This window comes from Nyctereutes procyonoides, unplaced genomic scaffold (assembly GCF_905146905.1).
Source record: "Nyctereutes procyonoides isolate TBG_1078 unplaced genomic scaffold, NYPRO_anot_genome, whole genome shotgun sequence".
NCBI lineage: Eukaryota > Metazoa > Chordata > Mammalia > Carnivora > Canidae > Nyctereutes > Nyctereutes procyonoides.
Window position 1 is genome coordinate 53,690,585 of NW_026575135.1, and position 16,612 is coordinate 53,707,196.

The 16,612-nt window shown below is 44.2% G+C and overlaps 1 protein-coding gene across 4 annotated transcripts in view; it reads right to left on the bottom strand.

Annotated features, from left to right (window-relative positions):
• The window catches only part of LOC129495144 (solute carrier family 22 member 4), a 49,191-nt gene that overhangs the window by 8,820 nt on the left and 23,759 nt on the right, over positions 1–16,612 (bottom strand). For 2 of the 4 annotated variants that reach the window (XM_055302539.1, XM_055302538.1), the window contains exons 4-7: positions 10,738–10,909; positions 5,943–6,069; positions 1,936–2,036; positions 92–306 (exon numbers count right to left, since the gene is read on the bottom strand). In XM_055302539.1, coding sequence (XP_055158514.1) covers positions 92–306; positions 1,936–2,036; positions 5,943–6,069; positions 10,738–10,909 — 615 coding nt within the window. The remainder of the gene's footprint in view (positions 1–91; positions 307–1,935; positions 2,037–5,942; positions 6,070–10,737; positions 10,910–16,612) is intronic. The other 2 variants (XM_055302541.1, XM_055302542.1) reach the window with 2 other exon arrangements.

The window sequence follows — 16,612 nt, forward strand, 5'->3', positions numbered from 1 at the left end:
TGACACAAACAGGGTGCAGTGACTAATAATTAGTCTAGTTAAGGTTTGGATCTTTCTTGGTAAGTTGTTAATATTGGTTGTTAACTTTTACCTGCAGGTACCATCTGAATTAAGAGAAGCACACCTCCTCCCAAGAACAGTACTCCAGCTATGATATAACGCCTAGGCAGGGTTCGCAGTAGCAGCCAGGCTGTAATGTAAGCTGGAACTTCAATCAGGGCAGAAAGGAAACAGTTCAGGTAGGCATCTCCATGTAAATTTGGAGCATTGAGAGACAGAGCAAAGTAACCCACTGAGGTTAGCATCCTGAAAGACAAAAGAAAAAAGGAGAGCCTGAACCATTCAATAATCCCATGACAATCAAGAAATTCTTTAGATCTTTCTGTCCTACAAGTAGCCACTAGCCACATATGGCTGCTTAAAGGTCAATACGTTAAAATTAAATTAACAATTAAATTAAATTAAATTAAATTAAAAATTCAGTTTTTTAGGCACACTAGCCACACTTCACCAGCTTAATAACCATATGTGACCAGTGGCTACTATAATGGACAACTCAAACATAATATATTTCATTGTTGTGGAAAGTTCTATTAGAAAGCACTAGTTTAGATATACCAACATTCAATAACACCTAACCTGATCTAATTAATTTCAATATTTCTTGAACAGTTTGTACATCCTCATGCCCTTATAATTATTATTTGAAGAAAGATCATCAGTCACATCAGTGAATACAAAATCCAGATTTTATTCTTATACAAAAGAAAAATGAAGATACATAGGTAAATACTGTGGGATTCATTTTCAGTGAATTCTAGTCAGTTTATTAAAAGTCACTTGAGGGAAAAGAATGAAAGTCCCACAATGGTTCAATGTTTCACAGAGTACATACTGCATGTCCTATCATTACAATCAACTTCCACAGAACTGCAAAGCTCTTCTGGGCAAAAATAACTGCACTTTGCAGACTCCTCTGTAGAGACATTTGCTAATTGACTGAACATGACTGAAAAGCAGAGCATGTCTCAAAAATGCTCATGTCTCAAAAATGTTTTCAGGAACATTGTTGGATCTTTTTATACATACTCTACCAGGTTGGGTAGTACAGGGCTAACCCAAAACAAAAGAAAAAATTAAACTTGATTGCTCTAAGGATCTTAGCGTTTCACATTTGATAATAAGTGCACTGTAGGCAAAACTAGTGACTAGTTTATTACTGGCTCAGTGATGCGCAAGATACATTTGTACCAATGACAGATGCTGACCTAGAAGAAGTAAGGAGTTCTAGAGGGAGGAAAGCCCTGCTTAGGACACATTTGCTAAATCCAGAGCCATAACTCTGTCATTGATTTTTTTCTAACTGCAAAACAGGGTGGCCCTAAAAATAGACTCACTACAGTCTCTGAACCTTTGATTTTTTTGTGTTGCTGTTGGCGAGTAGGGATGTTCTTTTCTTCTTCCTCGTTTCTTGGAAGATACATTATTAAATCTAGACAAAGTCCATTCATTACCTCTACGCCTGAAAATCACTTGGTAGTTTGCTATTGGCAAGTGTGAAAAGCTCATCAAAGCTCCCACACCGGCAGTGGGGATTCAGGTTGTTCTAATGTCACTGTTATGTTGACAGTACAGCTTCAGGAAGCGGAAGCTGAATTAGCCTCTCAGTTTCAGCAATTTTATTAGTATTAATCCCAATTGCTTTCGGAGGGGAGGGACACTTTCCCTGTGGGCCATAGTACTGCAGACATAAATATTGTTCTCTGTGACTTTTTTTAGTATCCAGTTCCATGAATTGAATGGAGGCATTTCCAAATTACTTAGAATTTTGTTTTAGGAAGAGTCCGTCCTTGCCCTGACGTTGCTATGAATTAGAGAAAATCAGTTGTATACTTGTGTGCTGCATAGCGCATTTCTAGATCACTTATTACTTACCACAGCAGCAAAGACATAATGGTTATTGTGGCAATATTCTGAGTCCTGAACAGGTCCAGAATGAAAACTTTCTGCTGACTTTGGAGTTTTAGTTCCTGAAGCTAAAATAATGCAAATAACCATGAGATTAAGAGGTAATGAGGAGGTATTACAGCAAGGTGGGAAAGACTTATGCATATGACTCTATTTCACCTTGAATATGCTCAGAAGTCTGGAATTTGAGGGGAATCAGCACATCTACTTATATGATGCTAATTCTAACACTTGAAAATACTTGTGGCCCATTTTAGATGCAAACTTTAAAATATATAACATTGGCTTCACTGTCTTTTTATATAAAGCCTGACTGCTAATAGCCTTTTCTTGACTCATGGTCACCACCCTGGTGATTTTAATCACGCAGAGGATGCTATGATCCTCTGGACCTGTTTAGTGGGTAGTGCCAAACAGCCCCAACCTGCCTCGAGGTCCATGTCTGCTTTTTGGACTTTTCTTGTTGTTGTCTCAGTGTCAGAACAGATTTGGGTAAACTGAGGGACTTTGGGCAAGTGATTATGCACTCCTTCTGAGCATCAGTTTACTTCTCTGTTAAAAAGGTATAGTAATTGGGAGTTGAAAAAATTAAATGAGATCTCACATATATAAAGCTTAGTATAGTACTTGAACCATGGTTAATGCCCAATATGTTTTAACTGTAATTATTACTATTACTATTACTGCAACACTGAGAAAAAGATTCTAGCCAGTTGGCTAGTTGCAGTTTCTTACTGCTATCAATGGGCTTTCTTCCTTTACTCTTAATTTACTAAAGGTAACTTCCCATGTGTTAGTAATCTAGATAACCAAACTTATTGAAACTTGTAAAGGCTCTGAGGTAGGGGATCTTTTTGGGATATGGTGTGTGTGTAATAAAGAGGCTTGAGAAGGAGTGTCTATTGTGAGGGAGTGAGACTGCCAGACTGCCTTTAGAGCAGATGCTCCCCAGATGTAAGCATCCTTCTCTCTAAGAATAACCAGATACTCCCTCCTGCTGCTCGCAGACATATTATCTTTCTTTTTCTACACTATTTGGAATGTACAGCTTTAGAGCATACCCCTGGCCATATATCACTATTATCACAACCCAAATAAAGCTCCTGCATAAACTAGTGGGAACTTGAAGTCTTCACGGAGGGTTCTGGAAGTGGTGTCATGCACGTATAGGATCTGTGCATCAGGCACAAGCTAACACTTGGTGTTTCCACAGGGCCCTTATGAAAATGCAGATTGCCAGGTCCCCCCCTTGCCTGCTGAATCTGAACCTTTCCTGGGACCCTGAAACCTAGGACTCTGTATTTTTAAAGCTCATTGGGTGATTTTTCCCCCCTTTTGGGTGATTGTGATAACAGCCAGTTTTAGAAACCTCAGGACAAGAATATTTTTGTGTCCAGTCCTAGTCTCTGTATGGAGTCACCAAAATACCTTTGGACCAGACACCCTGAGCAGGTTGAAAGTGCTTCAGAAGGAAAGCCAGAGAAGCCTAAGATAGCTTTCCAAGGTGATACTACTCTATATTTATTTTTCTGTCCACTGCCTCTAACACAAGGTAAGAAAGCATATGCTGTTAAGCACATACTTGAACCATGGTTAATATGTACTTTGGCAACAGAAAGGCCTAGTGAGACTTCTAGCTGTGTGGTTCTGGGCAAATTACTTAACTTCTCTGTACCTCAGTTTCCTCTCCTGAAAACAAGGACTTAGGGACGCCTGGGTGGCTCAGTGTTTGAGTGTCTGCCTTTGGCTCAGGTCATGATTTCAGGGCCCTGGGATGGAGCCCCTTATGGAGCCCCACATAGAAACCCACATCAGGCTCCCTGCTTAGCTGGGAGTCTGCTTCTCCCTCTGCCTGCCACCTCCCACCCCGCTCCTGCTCTCTTTCTCTCCCTCAAATAAATAAATAAAATCTTTAAAAATTTATATTGTATAGGGGCACCTGGGTGGTGCAGTGGTTGAGCATCTGCCTTTGGCTCAGGTTGTGATCCTGGGGTCCTGGGATCAAGTCTCGCATCATACTCCCTGCTGGGAGCCTGCTTCTCCCTCTGCCTATGTCTCTGCCTCTCTCTGTGTGTCTTTCATAAATAAATAAATAAAATCTTAAAAAAAAAAAAAAGAAAAGAAAAGAAGAGCCTAGAGTGGTGCTTACTAGCTATGGCTTTACATGAACATCAAATAAGGTGAACACTGTGCCTGACACCTGGTAGACTCTCCATTGTCATTCTGGGCAGACCATATTTGCTGGCACAGAGTTCTGTGGATCCTCCTAAAGAGGATCCTCCCCCCCCAACCTCCTTTGCCAGGAGGGGAGCAGTAGAGGTGAGCACAGGCTCCCCTTCCCTCAACGGGCATGTCCAGTCAAGGCTCCACGTGTCTAACAACAGGAGCACCAACAACAAGGCGCTGTCAGACACATGTGCTTTGACACTGGACTTTATTCTTATTTGCCCATAATTATCTCCTCTATGTTTTTTGACTGCTTTCAATCATGTATGTCTTATCTCCACTACTAAATTGTAAGTTCCTCAAAGACAGGAATCAGATCACATAGCCAAGAAATATCATCCAACAACCAGTACCACCCTGAGATGTAGAAGAGTCCACTGGATGCTCCTTAAATAAATTATTTAAGGCTGGGAATGAAATTTTTGATCAGAAGGGCAAAGGATTAAGAAATATTTGCACTGGAAGCCCTCTCAGAGCTTGGGCTCAGGGCCCTGAAATGAATCCTTCAGCTATTGCCAGGATATCTGTTTCTGTCAGAGATCCCAAAGGCCAGGGATGGAGGAAGCCCTCATGGTGGAACCGTGGTATGCCCACCACCCTCCACAGAGTCCTGCTTTCTAGGGTAGCCAGACTTGATTCTATGCAGACTTAAATGTGGGGCAGGCATACTGTTGCTGCAGCTGCCCTAGTCTTTTTTTTTTTTTTAAGATTTTATTTATTTATTCATGAGAGACACAGAGAGAGAGGCAGAGACACAAGCAGAGGGAGAAGCAGGCTCCATGCAGGGAGCCCAATGTGGGACTCCATCCCGGGACTCCAGGATCAAGCCCTGGGCCAAAGGCAGGTGTTAAACTGCTGAGCCACCCAGGTGTCCCTGCCCTAGTCTTCTTAAGGTATCCTGAGCAATTCCCTACCCTTCTCCTAGCCAGGAATGCCCTGCCCCATCTTCTCCATTCATCTAAGTCTCCCAACCCCTGGGTTGGACCTGCCTCTTCAGCCCTGAGTCAATCTATTTGCGCTCTCTGCAGGTACACAGCATCCACTCCTTGGATACTTAGCACTCCCTCCCTCCTGGCATCATTCATGTTACATCTAATCCTCTTGACACTCTTAGCTACATGCTATGCTCCTTAAGCATAGGAACTGCATCTAATTTTTCTTATTTTCTTTAGGATCTGGCAGAGGCTATGGACAGAGAGTCCTCAATGACTGTCAGGAAGTGCAGCTGCTACCATAATATATTATCTTTTCCTCGTGGCCTCCTGACTTCAGGGGTGAACCCTCAAGCCTACACTTTCACGCCTTTAGGTTGTTAGACACGACATACCAAGACTAGAGGCATACCCAGCTTCCTCGGCAGCTTTGGCACAATTCAGAGTATGGTGGGGAAATCCATGAATGGAATACCCTCAACCACATTTTCCCCACTTAATCTGGACATTCAAAAATCACTAGTATGTAAGTGCACCAGTGGTACGGAGCAATACCAGTAAAAAGTTGGAGATAAACTTGCTGAAGGAAAGGAGGAACTCATATTTAACCAACACTTGCTATATACTAAGCAGTTTACATATATGATTGCACCTAGTTTCTACACAGCACTCTGAGGTGGGTTTCAGCTCAGTATTTAATCATCACAGTGTCTCTAAGGACTCACAAAGAGCCTGGATCGTAGTGGGCACACAGTGGATTAAGTTAAATAAAAAATGCATAGCTGATTTTAGGAGGACACATCTGCAAATGCTTACCTCCATAGGATCAAAAATCACCACTGGGGCAGCTATGTTGTTCATTTTTGCAGCTTTTTGGATGATATTTTCAGCCTCTCTAAATCTTCTCTGGGATATCAACCACCGGGGAGATTCGGGAATAAACCTGGAATACATTTTTAATGGTTTATAATTTTTCACAATCACAAGGTTTGATACTATTCACCATAAATTGCCCCCCAAATTTTTATTTTATTTTGTAAGATTTAAGTCTGTTTAAAGAAAATCAGGAAGGAGGCCTCGTAAGATTTCCGTTGATAACAGGAATAATAAATAATAAAGCACCTCCAAATTTCAAAGTTCTGATCAAATAACAAGGCTGATCATCAGTTGTGCTTGAAGCCAGGACCAAACCATAAGGAGTAACATTAACTGTGGGTGCCATAAGCCAAGGCACTGGGGGACAGTCATTTCAAACTGAATAGCCAGTGAAGCTCTTAAAGAAACACATTCTAGTGTCTTTTTAGTGTGTCCATCCCTTGGAGAATTCCTGGTGCCCCAGCTGATGATGCCCTTTACCATGGAGCCATTTGTGGTTTTGGGTTTTTCCTGGAGTCAGAGGAGAAAGTGTATATATGGACACCCTCCTATGAGCTGCTATCCCTATGGCTCTCAACAGACTCCCAGGTCAGTGAGTAACCAAATCAGTTTTTAGGAGACAGTGTTGTCTTTTTTTTTTTTCTAATGTCTAGAAACTTAACATTTTTTTATTGCACACAGTTCACTTCTTTCCTATTTTTTTTAAGATTTTATTTATTTATTAGAGACACAGAAAGAGAGAGAGAGACAGAGAGACAGGCAGAGGAAGAAGCAGGCTCCATGCAGGAAGCCCAACGTGGGACTCGATCCTGGGTCTCCAGGATCAGGCCCTGGGCTGAAGGTGGCGCTAAACCACTAGCTACGGGGGCTGCCCTATTCTTTCCTAATTTTTTTAGTTTTTTTCTATTTCTACTTATTTTTATCATACTTACATTTATTTATATTTTCCTATTCTTTCCTACTTTTTATTTCTCAGCATTTCTTAGCCATTCTCCTTCCAGCTCTCGTTTTTCTTACCTGTCAGTACTCAATCATCCTAGAAAATAAATTACATGTAGCAGATACAGAGGCCTCCTATAAGTAAATGGGCCCCTCTGGAGCCTCAACAGGAATTAATCCCAGCACACAACACAGCTTATCAAATGGCCAAGCCTCAGCTTCCTTCCCCAGATTCCTAGCACATGGGTTGAAAAATGAACCCAGTTTATGCCTTTTTATTTATTTATTTTTTTAAGATTTTATTTATTTATTCATGAAAGATACACACAGAGGCAGAGACACAGGCAAAGGGAGAAGCAGGCTCCATGCAGGGAGCCTGATGCGGGAGTCAATCCCGGGACTCCAGGATCACACTCTGGGCCGAAGGCAGGTGCTAAACCACTGAGTCACCCAGGGATCCCCTATTTAGGCCATTTTGGAATATGCCTTTAGTTGGTCCCTGTAGGAACTCTGATGTTAGGTTATTGACCTTCAGTGAACAGAGCTGTGCTGTCTGAGAAAGCTTTCTGCAGTGTTCTGTAGCTGTGTTGTCTAATAAAGTAGCCAATAAACTGCATGTGGCTATTGAGCTGGTGTAAATAATGTAAATGAGCAAATGAATTTTTTATAGTATTCACTTTAAATTAATTTGAATTTCAATAGCAGCATGTGGCTAGTGGCTACTGTGTTAGTGCAGAATTAGAACTCTTACTTTTCAGCCATTGTATATTTCATGTATATATACAGGCACACTTCCCTTCTAATTCTGAGCAATGTCGGGACGCCTGGGTGGCTCAGTGGTTGAGCATCTGCCTTTGGCTCAGGGTGTGATCCCATGGTCCCCGGATCGAGTCCCGCATCAGGCCCCCTGCATGGAGCCTGCTTCTCCCTCTGCCTATGTCTCTGCCTGCCTCTCTCTCTGTCTCTCATGAATAAATAAATAAATAAATCTTAAAAAAAAAAAATCTGAGCAATGTCTTTCCCCCACCAGGTTGTTCTTAGAAATGCCCTGCCTTTCTTTCCATAGGCTCATAATGAACCTCAAGTTCTTAATGTTTGGTCAGCTAGATATTGCAAAGCTTCCCCCACGTTGCATCTACGGGCTCCTTCCCCACCCTGTACACACATACTTGTGGTCCGTTCTTGCCAAACCTTTTAAAGGGAACTTGAGATATGAAAAATCCCCAAACCACCCTCAGGGCCCTGCATAGTAGGTCTACTCTCATTTCCAGCCCACCATACTTAGGGCTGCTGCCATCTCTACTTTTGCCATGGCTTTTTGCTGCATGGAGAATCAAGTCTAGCTGATGGTTTCAAAAGTTAGTGGAGCACTATACACTCTAGCCTCTCTGCAGACTGAATTCAAATAGAACAGGGGAAAGGCATTGCTGGGAAGTTTCTATCACACACTAAGCAGGTAGCAGGGAGCATAGCAGCCCGAAGCCAGCTCCCCCATGACCCCAGCCCACCTAGACTGAAGAGCATGGCTTCCGGAAGCTCCACCCTCCAGAACCAGGTGTTCCTAAGAAAGCTGTTTTGTTTTTATAGGAAAATGATTAGACTGGTGTTAAATTTTCAGGACAAGCACACAGCCTTGTAGCACTGGCCCTGGGGCTGCCCTCTGGGGGGGGGCAGTCCTGTCCCTGGGACAGTGTGCCAACAGCTGGCAGTGCTCATGAGCCAACCAGGTGACAACAAAAGGAAGAACTCTCCTTAGGGCAAGAGTAAGGCAGCTCCTCATGGAATGGACCATCTTTACTGGAAACTGAAGGGGCTGACCTATCAGACTTGTTCCTTGATGAAATAATTTGGATCTAAAACACAGGTCTAAGCTGCTGAAATTGAAATCCCTACTAATCTTTTATGGTCCATCAGGGGCCTTTTCTCTTTCTCTCTCTCTCTCTCTCTCTCTCTCTCTCTCTCTCTCTCTCTCTGATAGAGGCACACAGTAATAAAGGTTGGTTATAACATATTTTAGAAATACTGGTCTCTTATACCAAAATGGCAACAGGAGCCAGGGATCATAGATTACTAACATCATTTGCCTGAGGAGGCAGAGAATAATTTTGGACTTGTCTTGTCATATGTTCTGAGAGAACCTCTGGTCACCAACATCTTTTACAGTAAATTCAGTTAGCAAGGAAATTGTGGAAAGAAGATGTGATGAAGAAGATGTTGATGATTATGATATTGATGGCTCTCATTCCAGAAAATTGCCCTGCTCTTGTAAATCTGGGGTGCTTCCTTGGAGACAGAGCTGTGTAGTGAATGGCCTGTCCTTACATACCATAAGTTTTTCTGACCTTCAGGGTGAGTTCCAGAGAAAAACCTCCAAATCAGAAGAGTATCTAACCTTTAACACACTGTCTCTCAAATTCCAGGGAACGGAGGAAAAAAGTGCTTTCTCCTCCCAGGCACAATCCATGCCAAGAATTTACTTTGAAAAATGATAGCAGTCTTAGAAATGATAATAAGACAGCAACTGGGAGTGGTCCCACCTGTGCTAACTGATCCAACAAGGCCAAAATATGCTACCTGTCAGCCTCTATGGTTGCCTAACAGTAGCAGCAAGATAAAGGACCTTCTGGCAACTTCCTAGGCTATGTAGAAAGAACAGGGAACCACGAGGGCTAGTTTAAACCATGAGATTGAAAAATGGTCAAAGAAACTTTCATTGTGTGTAAGCAGGTAGAGATCAAGCAGCTCAGTGAAACCTGTCACTGCTGGGAGATTTGATATCATGAAACTAAACCAAAAAGAATTAGAGAGAGATACCCACCCAAAAAAGCAATTCCCTTTCTTCTTGCTTAAATATGGAAATAAGCCTCCCCCAAAACAAAACAAAGAAATGGGGAGTTTCCCAAAAGAAAGTATGGCTGGGACTTTATTCCATTATTCTGTCTTCTCTCACCTGAAATTTCCTACATCATCACATTGGGTGAAACTGGGGCCTGTATCTCCAAACGTGTTTAAACCTGCATGAATGTGTCAAAACTGGGTGGCAGGATTGAGGAAGGAGAGAATATTTCTCTAAAACTCATTAAATGAAAGTAATCCTCTCACCTTCAAGACAAAGCAGAATAAACAGGCACACCTAGATGTTAATCACCCTGTGATAGGGAAACTTGAGGAAATTGTATTAAATTTGTATTAAATTGAGAGCACCAGGGTGACTCAGTCAGTGTCTGCCTTCAGTTCAGGTCATGGTCCCCAAATCCTGGGATCCAGTTCCCTTGTCTGGCTTCCTGCTCAGCGGGGAGTCTGCTTCTCCTTCTCCCTCTGCCCTGCTCCCCGCTCTTGCTTGCTCTATCTCTCAAATAAATAAAATATTAAAAAAAGAAAGAAAGAAAGAAAGAAAAGAAAGAAAGAAAGAAAGAAAGAAAGAAAGAAAGAAAGAAAGAAATTACACTAGTTGAATCCATAAGGGGAAAGATTTCCTGAGACAAAAGTTGTCCAAAGAGCCAGGTGAGGGAGAGCTTTCTAGCTCTGCCCAACAGTACCACCTCCGCAAACATCACCAACCAACAACCGAGAGTGGAGGGAGCCTCAGTGGGGACGAGTTTCCTGAGAACGGTGCTCTGTGGGAGCGCAGTGTGGAGCAACAGACCCCAGCAACAGGCCCACCCACAGAAAGGCGAACACTCTCCTGGCCTCCGGGGGCTCCACTGAGATGGGCCCCCGCGCGGGGTGGCGCCAGGCTCCAGCTCCAGGCCGCTGGCCCGCAGCAGGGGGCTGTCTGGGACAGAACCACACTCACCACCACAGAGGGATGCACAGCACCCCTGGCAGCGTCAGCGCCAGCAGCAGCATCCGCCAGTCTCTGATGAAGTAAGCAAACAGTGGCAGCAGCATGTAGCCAACTGCAAAAAATGTGCACACTCCTAATGTAGAGAATATAATACGAACTGACTTGCCCAGAATTTCAGTTCCTGTTCAAAACAAGGGAGGAGTATTAGCATTTTAGCTCACTTTAATATTTGCTGTTTTACATCATTACCTGGCAGTTAGGGTCTGAACTACAATTACTCAGGAAAGGGAAAAGGCATTTGTCTTAGGGCCCAGAGGATGCATGATTATGGTGAAGGACAGTGGGAAGTGACCCAAGACTTGACACCTTCAAGAAGGATGAGTTTTCACGAGATTTTAAAGGAGCCACAGATTTATTTTTTGAAGGCCGTCTCATGTCACAGAAATATCATGCCCAGCCCTGAGAGGCAATCTTTTCTGAGAAAGCCACATTTCCAAAATAAGCACACAGGGTGAGGAGCAGAAAGGGTGTTCCAGGAGGCTCTTCTGAGGGGCTCTGTGGGGTCACGATGCATGTAGACTTTCCCACCTTTCCCCACTATGAACAAACAGACAAGGGATCTTGGGGAACAGTGGAAAGTTCATAGTTCATAGAGTTGTGTTAGGACACTGTTAGCTACCCTTAGGCCCTGAGAAATGATAAATAGGATCCAAAAAAAAAAAAAAAAGGATCCAGCTGACCCTGAAGGTACACAGAGGGGTACACCCTCCCCCCCACCCCAGCCACCCAGGGCTGAATTCCTTGTGGCCACCCTACCCAGAGATCAGCCCCAGGCAGACATCATCTATTCAGACCAAGGAAAGAAAGAAGGAGCTATTTTGCTGGCCCAGCAGGTGGCAGCTCTAGAGCTGGCCACACACCCAGGAAACTTCACAGAGCTTTCCCAGGACACCACAAAGGCCCAAGCTTGCTTGGTGTGGGGCTTTGTTTTGGGAAAGAGAACACTGGGGTGGGGGTGGGAGGAGTGGGGAGGGGGGAGGGGCAGGGAGTGGGGGCGGTGGGTGGAGTGCTGGCTTTTGCTCTGCTCAGTGTTACAGGTCTTCCAGAGATACTGCCTGCCTCTTGGAGCTCTCGGTTGGTTGCGATGGGGGAGTCCAAGAACAAGCTCCTTCTGTTGTCACGGAGCTCCAGGCCCTTTCCAGAGTCTACTCTTGGTCCTCTGACCCTGAGCCAGAGATCTGGCCAATGGCAACAGCTTTGCTTTTTGTTTGAGATCTGCCCACCATTACAGAAAAGTAGCCCAGGAAACACAAAACAGACCATTCAAAGGACCATTCAGGCTTGTCTCTCAAAAAGTATTTTCTCAGTTGTGTTAAAATGCCCTGAGCACAAGCTCAGGAATTAAGGGCAAATTCCAGAGGAGCCATATAATTACTACAGTGCATGGATCCACTTACACAAGGATTTTTTTTTTAAATAAATACAGTACAGTACTGTACATGTATTTCTCTTCCTTATGATTTTCATAATAACATTTTCTTTTCTCTAGCTTACTTTATTTTAAGAATACGGTATATAATATAGAACATAATATGTGTTAATTGGATGTTTCTGTTATTAGTAAGGCTTCTGATCAACAGTAGGCTCTATTAGTAGTTAGAATCTGAGGAATTAAAAGTTATATGTGGATTTTCGACTGTGTGGGTGAAGGGTGGTCAGTGCCCCAATCCCCCATTGGTATGGGTCAATTATAGTTGGTTTGTTTCCCATTCTTGCTGCCTACTTGTTCCTGATCCTCCAGCCCATTTCATCCTCACTCATCATAACTAAGATGTGTGCCTCAGTGGTTCCCTTTTGAACAACCATTTCTAAACACCAGACTGATAGACATGGCCAATAATGTGTGCCTCTCCCATTCCAGACTGTAGGTAATAGGCCTAACCACCTAGGGCACTTTTCAGCCTCTCTACTAATTTCCAAAGATAGGGCTTGACTTCTTTGAGGATTGTGAGTGGTATTTCCAGATCTTTTCCTACCTCAGTAATGACCCTCTTACCATTCCACAGGCAGACCCACCTTGCCACGATTCTTAACACTTTGGCTGTAATGACCATGATGTGGGAATGAATAGGGGGATGCTTTGTCCCTAAGCATTGTTTCAGCAGTGAAGCAGCAGAGGATTTGGTTGCAGAAAAGATCAAGTGCACAGGACCAAGTGAGAATCTTGTAATATCGTGAGGCCAAGGGAACTCCCCCTACGATTCCATGACCCTGATAGGAGAAGAGAGAGAAGAGATACCAATGGATTCCTGGATAACCTCTGTCTCTAAGCTCGGGTCTCAGGCCAGAACAGCGTTGTTCTGACTTTGCACAGAAAAGGGGGAACAGAGCTTTCTAAATGTAACCCTCTGTCTTTGCGGGGAGCAACACAGATGGCATGAATCTGAAGAGTTCCTTGTTAGCACGACTCCTTGCCCTCTGACTTTTAGAGAGCCACTTCTCCTGACACATTATCATCATTGCTGTCACCATCATCATCTCCATAGCTAACATTTGCTTTTGAGCAGGTGGTTTGAGCCAGGTCTTCGACTACATACATTATCTCTTTGAAGTTTCACAATAATTATGAAAGAACTAATATTACCACTGGGACACCTGGGTGGCTTAGTGGTTAAGTGTCCTACTCCTGATTTCAGCTCAGTTTGTGACATCAAGATTGTGAGATCAAGCCCCACATCAGGCTCCATGCTCCATAGGGAGTCTGTTTGAGCTTCTCTCTCCCTCTCCCTCTGCCTCTTTCTCCCACTCACTATCTCTCTCTAAAATAAATAAATCTTTTAAAAAAGATAAACTAATACTACTGCTGTTTTACACATAATCAGCTGAGCCTTAAAGAGTTGAAGCAAATTGCCTCAATTCACACGTAGGTAGTAACTGGGGCAGCAAGGATATAAGCCTGATCTGTTTGAACTATGGATACCATCTAGAAAAAAATCACCTGGAGGCAAAGCTCAGGCCTTATCAAGCAGTGCTACAAATGAAATTCCTAAGGGAGACATTCATGGGACATGGGTCAGGCCATCTTCTCTTTGCAAGAAGTGAGGATTTGCATATTCCCTTCTTGGGCTGGTCTTTGAACCAAGGGGTGGCTGACCAGACCTCTCTGAGGAGCACTAGAAGAGGAGCCCTGCTTCCTGCAGACCTTCCATGGCCTATAGCTGCCCAACCGGTGACAGCCTATTTTGGCCTGTTTACTCATTAGGTTTTTGCTCCTGGTTGGTCTTGGTCTGCTTGGACCTTGCAATGTCTCTTGGGAGTAAAACTCTGTCATGTAAGCCGAAGAGCATGTCCCCATCAGGAGTGTTTGCCCATTGCCTGTCACTACCACTCCAATCAGAGTACTCTCTCCAAAAGGGAGTGACTCAGAGAGGGGTAGGCTCACTTCTACATTGATCAAGGCCCTTCTCTGGTTGTTATCCCAAGAATCACTGGATCCACTCCATGTGAAGGCAGGACCTAGTCTTCTATGAATGACCAAACAGAGGCCTGCAGCAGACTCCAGCTCAAGAAATAAGAAGGTGGGAACACCTGGATGGCTCAGTGGTTGAGTGTCTATCTTTGTCTCAGGGTGTGATCTTGGGGTCCTGGGATCAAGTCCCACATCGGGCTCCCTGCAGGGAGCCTGCTTCGCCCTCTGCCTATGTACCTGCTTCTCTTTCTGTGTCTCTCATGAATAAATAAATTAAAAATCTTTTTTTAAAAAAAGAAAGAGGGCAGCTCTGGTGGCTCAGCGGTTTAGCGCCTCCTTCAGCCCAGGGCATGATCCTGGAGACCCGGGATTGGGTCCCATGTCGGGCTCCCTGTGTGGAGCCTGCTTCTTCCTCTGCCTGTATCTGCCTCTCTCTCTGTGTCTCTCATGAATAAATAAATAAAATCTAAAAAAAAAAAAAAAAAAAAAAGAAAAGAAAGAAAGAAATAAGAAGGTGGTACAGTTGCCAGGCTATAGGGTAGGACCCAGGAACCCCTGGGTTATGAGTAGAGAGGCCATGTGCAGAGAGGTATCTACAGAGAGCCTGGGCTCCTTAACACTCATTTGCTAGTAGAGTGACTTTGATAAGTCCTACTTCATGGATGTCTTATTCAAGGACTGAGATACCATGTGTAAAGTATCTAGTAGAATATCTGGCATGTGGTAGGTGCCCAGGAATAGCTAATTCTTTTATCCTGGTAAAAGTAATCTTTATTTTCTCTGTATATAACCCAAAAAGTCTTTCTTCACTCAGTACAGTGCAAACAAGGGATCCAGCAAATTTCTGGATCTTCTTAATATATTTATATCTCATCTAATCCCTTGAAGTCTTTGAGGTACCTTATAATTTGAATATAATAAGATAACAGTAACATTAATGTTACTGTAATTAATTAATATAAAATACAAAGAAAGGCAAAAGTTCTGCCTTGGAGAAAAGGACAAAAAATATGCAACTGGTCACCTTGAAAAAACAGTATGGCAGTTCCTGAAATGGTTAAATATAAAATTACCATATGACCTGGCAAATCCATTCCTAGGTACATATCCAAGAGACCTGAAAACACATATCCACAAAAACCTGTACTCAAATGATGATAGTAGCATTATTTTTGATAGTCAAAAAGTGGAAATAATTCAGATGGCCATCAACTGATGTGTGGACGAAGATGTAGTCAATCCATTCAGTGGAATAGTGATTCCCATGCTACAGCATGAGCCAGCCTTGAGAACATCAAGCAAAGGAAGTCAATCACAAAGACCACATGTTGTATGTTTCCACTTGTTTGAAATGTCTAGAATAGATAAATCCACACAGAAAGTAGATTAATGGTTGCCAGAGGTTAGGAAAAGAGGAGGATAGAGAATCACTGCTAATGGGTATAGGGTTTTTTGAGGAAGTGATGAAAATGTTCTGGAGTAGGAAAAAGTTGATGGTTGGACAACTTTGCGAATATACTAATAACCATTAAAGTACATCTTTTAAAAGAGTGAATAGTATGGTATGCAAATTATATCTCAATTTAAAAACATTTAAAAAATGTGTGACTGGGAGGGAGGGGCAAGATGGCGGAAGAGCAGGGTCCCCAGGTCACCTGTCCCCACCAAGTTACCTAGATAACCTTCAAACCATCCTGAAAATCTACGAATTCAGCCTGAGATGTAAAGAGAGACCAGCTGGAACGCTACAGTGAGAAGAGTCCGCGCTTCTATCAAGGTAGGAAGACGGGGAAAGAGAAATAAAGGAACAAAAGGCCTCCGAGGGGGAGGGGCCCCGCGAGGAGCCGGGCTGAGGCCGGGGCGAGTGTCCCCAGGACAGGAGAGCCCCGTCCCGGAGGAGCAGGAGCTGCACCAACCTTCCCGGGCGGGCGGAAAGGGGCTCGCGGGGATGCCCTCGGGCTCCCTAAGACACTAACAGACACCTGCGCCCCGGGAGAGTGCGCCGAGCTCCCTAAGGGCTGCAGCGCGCACGGAGCAGCTCGGAGGGGCTCGGGAGCGGATCCAGGGAGGGAGCTGCAGGGCGGGAGCGCGAATCCCACAGCGCAGGCCCCGGAGCACAGGGCGCCGGGACACAGCCCAGGATCCGGCCTCCCCCTGGGACAGGCAGAGGCCGGGAGGGCCCAGGACAGCAAGGACGCTCCTGCCCCGAGCTGAGCAGATCAGCGGCCCCGCCCCGGAGCCTCCAGGCCCTGCAGACGGAGAGCCGAGAGCCCCGAGCCCCGTAGTTCCTGCGGAGGCTGAATCCAGGCTTCCAGAGTTGCCATAGCAACTGCTGCTGTTCCTCCCTGGGTCCCACGGGGTAAACAACCCCCGCTGAGCCCGGCAGCAGGCAGGGGCAGAGCAGCTCCCCCAAGT